General features: G+C 36.4%; 1 protein-coding gene across 1 annotated transcript; it reads left to right on the forward strand.

Annotated features, from left to right (window-relative positions):
* Positions 1–639: 639 nt before the first annotated feature.
* On the forward strand, positions 640–6765 carry LOC146325321 (E3 ubiquitin-protein ligase DTX3-like). The gene is made up of 3 exons (XM_084721259.1): positions 640–1375; positions 4237–4454; positions 5829–6765. The coding sequence occupies exons 1-3, from the start codon at positions 1070–1072 to the stop codon at positions 5905–5907; spliced, it is 603 nt and encodes a 200-aa protein (XP_084577385.1). The 5' UTR covers positions 640–1069; the 3' UTR covers positions 5908–6765.
* Positions 6766–7566: the final 801 nt, after the last annotated feature.

A 7566-nucleotide genomic window follows, 5' to 3' on the forward strand; every position in this document is an offset into this window, starting at 1 on the left:
AAAGCAGCACATGGTGAAGACGCCACCAAACATCTGTATTTTTCTCTTGCTCACAGCTGCAACAAGAGGTTATTATCTAATAATCACAAACTGTAGTAAAAGTAATACATTACATACAATACATACAGCTATAGATTTTTGAGTTTTGAGCCCAACTCAGATTGAAAAATTGGTCATAGTAAGCTGTGAATTGTATTTGTCATTATTTGGGTGCCTGGAAATTAAATGGTTTTTAATTAAAATATTAAATTATTAACCATTTCCCACTTCATTTCAATGAGTTTACAAAATAATTTTTGAAATACATTTTTGGTAATCAGATTACAAAAAATAAGTGACTATAATCAGCCCCGATTACATCTGAAAAATGTGTAAGTAGATTGTAGTTGTTGTAGTTGTCATTGATTACTTGATTACATTTTGATTACATCTTAAACATATGGCAATTTTTAAATTATAGAACTTTTTCATGATAACTATCTATTAACTCATAAAAGAGCACATTGACATATGGGGACAAGTGCTCCACAAAGAATCCTATACAAAAATGCATTTTATTTTAACTGATATATGATTTAAGATGTTTAAAAAGAAAAAAGGAATTTTGTGGGACTCATTTTTTTTGTGACTGCATCAGTTTTTGTATAACGTTCAATTTTCAGTGTTTGATTTTGAAGTATGTATTCAGATTAGGTGACATAATTTGTAATTCAATGGATTACGTTACTAATTACAAAATTCTGATGTAATTTGTATTCAGTAATTGACTACATGTCAAAGTAATCTGGCCCAACCCTCCTTAATATATTTTTTTTTAAATCACATGAAAATCCGGTGACGATGGGTTTAATGTGTTTGCGGATATCAAAGTTTCATTTCTCGTAAGAACCATCAATAACAAATCCAAACCAATCAGGTGTCAGTGTTTACACTACTTCCTCGCACATGAGGATGAATCATCCAGTGAAGACGAAGCGGCGTTTTCCTCATTGCGACGTCACATATTTTAAGGCACATTTTCATCCATACACAAAAAACACAACGCGCTGTCGTCATATACCGGAAAATAATGGAAAACACACCAAACAGTCTCTCTTCCGTAGCCTGTAAAAGTGAAGAAGACTGCGTCATTTGCTTGGACAAAATGCTGGAGAAGAAAACGTTAAGTTGTTCCCACTCGTTTTGCTCTGAGTGTATCGACTCGGTTTTCAAGTTGAAGCCGGCTTGTCCGATATGCAACACCTTCCACGGACAGTACAGAGGGACCCAGCCGGAGGGTAAGATGACAGTGACCCGCAGCCGGCAGCGCCTCCCCGGCTTCGAGCACTGCGGATCTATCGTCATAGAGTACAGCTTTCAAGCAGGAATACAAGGGGTGAGGCTGCTTACAGTCTGTGAGTAGACGACATATCAACAGACTTGTACTGTGAATACGCCTTCAAGCTGCTTCCTATATCATATGTGTCCACCAGAGACCGCTGTTTCTGTTTGCTTTCCATGGACTCATTAAAGCATCTGGATTAGTTATGATAAAATGGCCGCCAGTTAACTTCCTCAACAAACACACCTGAATGGATTTCCGGTCTGTTTTTAAAAACCAGCATTAACTGTAAAACGAGTACGTTTGGGATATAAATATGAGGAAGTCACATCTGACTGAAGCGCGTCCTGCCATTATCATAGAAACAGAGTTGGGGTGTAGAATGGTCGGTTTTAGAGGGGAACCCTTGATTTGCAAAACTCTCGCGAGATTTGTGCGTGTTGTCTTTTTATGGTGCACTACACATTTATTATTTTTTATAACATGACAGCACCATGGTTAAGACATTGATGGGTCTATGGATAAAAACGCTTGGTTTTAGGATCAGTGAAACATCGCGGCTTTAAAACGGTCACTCTCGCGAGATTTTTTGTCGGTTTGGGGGTCCCTTCTAGGCATAACAGTGCAAGACACTTCACAAGTGAAAATTAAGTGTAAAGAGTTCCCAGTTCAGCTTGATATCAGGCCAGAGGTGAGAGCAATGTTCTTTAAGTTATTTAATTGGATTTTTGTTTTAATTAATGTGTTGGTAGGCAGTTCATAACTGTAAACTGATAAATAGATCAATGACTAGGGACTTCTCTGTGACATCTTTAGATAACTCAAAACCAAAGACAGTCTGATAAATCTCAGCTGGGGCCACAATACCATGACATTAGAGAAGACATTAGAGAAGCTTGAAATGGACAAAGTTTGGTGTTTTTGATTGAAAAATTGCTTAAATTTTATTAATATTACATGCCTGGAAGAGGGGGAGAGTGAGGCAATGTGTTGTGTGCGATCTGCAAGCTCACCACTAGATGCCATGAAACCCTGCACACTGCTCCTTTAGTTAATGTGTTAATAGACTTGACACTTTTCTGTGATATGATAAGTCAAGGGGACTAAAGTCTGATAACTCTCAACTGATTATCATTTAATCTGCTGATTATGTGAAACAGTTTCCCTCACAGTTTCCAATGAGCCCACGGTGACATCTTCAAATGTGTTGTTTTGTTTGATTAGTGTTTCAAAACTCAAAAGATATTCACTTTATAATTAAATATAACAGACAAGCAGTAAATCTTCACACTGGAGAAGCTTTGGGGAGACAATATAAAAAATGACAGACATTATTGATTATCTAAATAGTTCCCAATTAATTTTCAAGCTATGTGAAATAAACCAGCAAACATCATAACTGTGGCAAGAAATGTGACAAGAACAGTGTATCTGTGACTGAAAGAAATAAGGGTGGGCAGGGGTGTGTACAGACTGTTTTGATCAGGGTGGCCCAAGTGGGGCACTGATTTATGCTGGGGTGGCATGAAATACATGTGTCTGCATGCAGTGATTAAAATTTATCATATCTACTCTAATTACTGAAATTATACAGATTCTTACATTCCTAATTTTTATTTATAAGTCCTGCTAGTCACAACACAACTTAGTGACAACATACAAACAATCTAACAAACAAATAAATAAATGAAATTATCATACTTTAGTCTTTCCTTTAGAAGCTCCTTCAATTAACTTCTTTTCTCAGGCAGTGAGGCTCCTTAACTCCATGAAAATGATTTTTTCATGATTTATGATTCATTCACACATTTTCTGAATATATAAAAAAATCATGCTCAGTATGATCAATAAATTAAAATAAACTTGTAAAAATAAAATAAAAGTTGACTACATACACAAAAGTAAATGATGGACATATTTAAAAATACTTCAAACAGTTGGTTCAAACTAAAGTCCCGCCTCTAACTGGGCAGACAGCCAATTATACTTGAGGATAACTGGGTGGCACGTAGGATAACAAATCAGATTTTAAGTGTGGCCCCCCAGGCCCCCCTCTAGAAACACCCCTGGGGATTGGTATCATTAGGATTTTATTGATACTGAAATTGTGCAGATACTGCTTATTGATAGTGATACTCTTATTGATACTGCTCACCAAGATAAATTGTTTCCCGAGTCATCGCATTTATCTGCATTTTAATCAAATTTGTGAGCCCACGCTTTTGAATGTTTTGCCCTGTTAGCTGTTCATGTAGTGTTATATAAACCAGCAGCAGATTGATTGTCCAGGAATTTATAATTTGGTAGTGACCAGTCAGTAACCAGTACTGGTTTAGTACTGGTTGTCAACGCCCATCTCTAGAAAGAAAGCAAATTTTGAAAGGATTAAGCTTTGATTTTCAATCTTAGATTCACTACTATAAATCAAAGACTTACTAACAACCCAGAATTTTCTACAGGTCAGGATATATAGGGAAGGTGTGTGTAGGAGAGGGACAGTGAGAGAGAGTGATTGTATTTTTGGATGTTGTGCAACACTGAAAGCATCTTAAAGTTTATGAAAAGTTACTGTCTGTTGTATGAGGTAATGTTTTCTGGGCTTTAGGAGTATTTCAGATGTAGTACCAATGCCAAGGAGTGCCTCCCAGGGGCAGTAGACAATGTTTCTTTACAATTTTGACTGTAGAAACAACCCCAAATTCTGTCTGTTTAGTTCCATGTAAGGAGATGTGAGAATAAGCTCAATCCCTAATCTGCAATACAGGTATTTTACAAAATGCATCAACGTCTCAGTCATGAAAAATGTATTGCCACATTGCCTTAATGGAGGATTTTCATCTGGATTGAAGCCTTGATGCAAATGGGACACAGTTGCTTATTATTGTTTTTGTATGTTGTTGTTTACCATACTACAGCCTGAGCACCCGAACCCTGGGGTGAGGTACAGCGGCACCTGTCGTACTGCCTTCCTGCCAGACTGTAAGGAGGGTGAAAAAGTCCTGAGGCTGCTGAGGAAGGCCTTCGACAGGAGACTCATCTTCACCGTTGGACGATCCGTTACCACAGGCCTCAACAATGTCATCACCTGGAACGACATTCACCACAAGACCAACATAAGAGGTGGTCCACAATGGTAAGTACTTTTTTGATATGCAGTAATCACCTTTTGGTATTGTAAGTGTGCAGAAATGTGTCTTGTTGGCCGTAATGCAGGTTTATAATGCACATGGTAAAAATGTGTGTGACGTCTCTCTTACATCACATCTGATCAAGCAATGACACATTCTGGGGCTTTTATTTTGATGGGTAAGAACAGATGGTGATTGTGTGATGGGATGCAACTGCTTTTATGTTATTTTAAGTGATACAAAGTTGCTGTCTTGTTCACATGACACATGGCATAGTTTTACGATCCAGTGTAGTACCCTGGCCCCTTTCCAGGTTGTCTCTGTATGTACAATCATTTGTTTAAACATGTATTATTTTTAAAGTCATAGTACGGTATTGCTGTATCTTGCATCTGGCAACACTGTTGTGGGGGAGTGTTGCAAATGTTTCAAGGGAGACAACAAAGAAGTTTAAAAAATCTTAAAGTATTGTAAATTACATTTGTTGTCAATTAGTTAGTGAAAAGCATTTCCATGTTCCTCTTTGGGTAACTTTTCACTCTGAGCGTTGCCCTCTAGTGGATTTGTTACTTAATGTTCATGCCAACTTAAAGGATGCATGGAAGTATGTGGGCAGTGACAGTTACGTCGTTTAAAACAGACTGATCTTTTTTCAAACGTAAAAACAGACATTCCTGAGCCTTTAGTTTGAATATATAAAGCACACAGGTGATTTGAGATGAACGCTCATGTCATCATGCTAACATGACACAAAATACAGCTGAGGATGATGAGGATGTGATCAGTTTTGCAAGTGTTTGTAAGTACAGGACAGATCGAAAAATGACCAGTGACAGTGCAAGATGAAAAATTATTAAATTAAATGTCTTTCTAGTTGTTTTGTTTTCTTCTTTTTGTCTGTTTTTGATTCTTTTTTTATAGTTTGCTTGATTTTGTTTTTTTTTTCTTTGTTTTGTTCTGGTCTGTCTTTAAATTCTGAGATTAGAAATATACAAAAAAAGAAAGTCATGCTGAAAAAGCTGTAAGATATAATGACGAATGATTTATGAAATTATCTCAATATAAATTAGAAATAAATAAATTTAAAATTCATCATGAAGAGAACATGAACATTGAGTAATGCTGCAGAAATATTTGACGATTTGGGAATGAGATTCAGAAATCAACTGTGAATGACAAATATGGATTTTAGCATGCTTGGTTTCAGTTCATCACATTTGGCTGTCCTCTGTAGGATGAAGAAATTCCATAAACGTTGGTGTTGCAAAGCTTTTCAAAATTTCATTGGATAAATAGAAAATACAGATTCAGTAAGATAAAGTGTTTTGTCCATGTTCTAGAGATATATTTACTCTGTTTTCTTCCTTGCTTATCTCCAGTTTTGGATATCCAGATCCAGACTATTTGTTCAGGGTTGAAGAGGAGCTTCGTCTCAAAGGAGTGACAGAGGACAACTGATGGGTGGAGACAATCAGAGCACCTCCTTCAAATAGATCTAATACTGTGTATTGTTTCAAAGTTTCTGATTTCAAGTCTGCGCTTTTTGCAGTCCTCAAGCAGGGATCTTCGTAACTGATACTTTAAGATGTGTTTTTGTTTTGTTTTTTTTACATGTCATGTTACATGGCATTATTGTATTGAGGCATGGTGCACATTAGTGGCTTTCCCCAAAGATTTTTTCAACTGACTATGCAGAAAAAATAACTTTTAACACAGTCTGTTCCAGTAGGTTAGTGAAAAGCGTTATACTACCGAACATGACATTTTGATAACATTGAAATATCTCAATGCTGGATGATGTTGGGTTTAGCTGTATCAAATTTATTGAATGTAACTGAAATGAGTCCACCAACAGATCATTACTGCTGTGTATTTCAATCTCAGACTGTTATAAAGCATGTCTGGTTTTCTGTAGCTGACATTGGGTGACTAATTTGACATTGTTCAGTACAGTAATTAAGTTTCACACACCACACACTACCAGTGAGGTCCATGTAGGACAACCTGCACTTTTACAATAATGTGGTTACTTATTATCTGTGACATGGATAGGTAGGTTTCCTTAGGGAAGGAATATATATTTCCTATAATGTATGTGGCTTTGTCATATGGTAATGTATTGAAAGGTAACTTTGATATTTTCAACTTGGACCCTAGTTTCAGATGTGTTTGTGTTGATGAATTAAGGGAATATTTCGACCAAACCACAGCTGATGACTGTTGGAACAGTGGAAAGACAATCCAAGACTGTTTTGGTGTGTTTTAGTTTGTTTCTGTTGAGTTCAAATGAAGTGTGTTTGATAAAATTACTGTTTTTGTAACTGAGGTCTGGTGGCTTTGGCGAGAACAGTGAAATTGCTGTTTCCGGTTGAGCAAGAAGGCTCTTTAACAAAAAGGTTTATTTCTGTAAGGATCCTTTCCATAATGTTATCAGTGGCAAGTCAAGCACTTCTAGTGATCATATTTTGATAGGCACAGTTACCCGCGAGGATCACATTGCAGCCCATTTCCGAGGCTGCTGGCCAGTGATCTCACTTAATACTGGACCAATTTCAGAAATTGCTGTCTCATCGTCACTTAGACACAAAAACATGGGGAAAATGGGGGCTGTAAAAAGGGAAAATTACACTTTAAGTCTGGTGATATTCTATATTTCTCATATTGTCAACAAATACCATGAAAAAAAGACCAGAAACAGCAATGAATTTATCTAAATAATAATAAAATCAATAAAGGAAGTAAGAATTAATGAGAATAAAAACAGAATAAATAAAAACATGTATCAAGCATTTCCAAAAGCTTTCACAAAAAGAAAAGTTTTGAGAGGAGATTTAAAAGAAGCTAAGGACTGTCTGAGTTCAGTAGGCAGAGAGTTACGTAGTGTGGGGACACTAATAACAAAAGACTGAACATGCTTTGTCAGGAGTCATAAACCATCATTGTTAACCAAAAACTAATTAAAACACATAAATGAGTAACATGTTCATTCATTACAATGAAAATGGACACTAGTGTGCTTTAAGTTGATCCCATGTACACTGATCTGCTGCTGCTTTATATTCACTTATTACACTATATATATTTACTCTTGTTTGAGTAATGTATGCTAAAACCTAC

The sequence above is a fragment of the Lutjanus erythropterus genome, chromosome 6 (assembly GCF_056507025.1).
Source record: "Lutjanus erythropterus isolate fLutEry1 chromosome 6, fLutEry1.hap2, whole genome shotgun sequence".
In the NCBI taxonomy this organism is placed as follows: Eukaryota; Metazoa; Chordata; class Actinopteri; order Lutjaniformes; family Lutjanidae; genus Lutjanus; species Lutjanus erythropterus.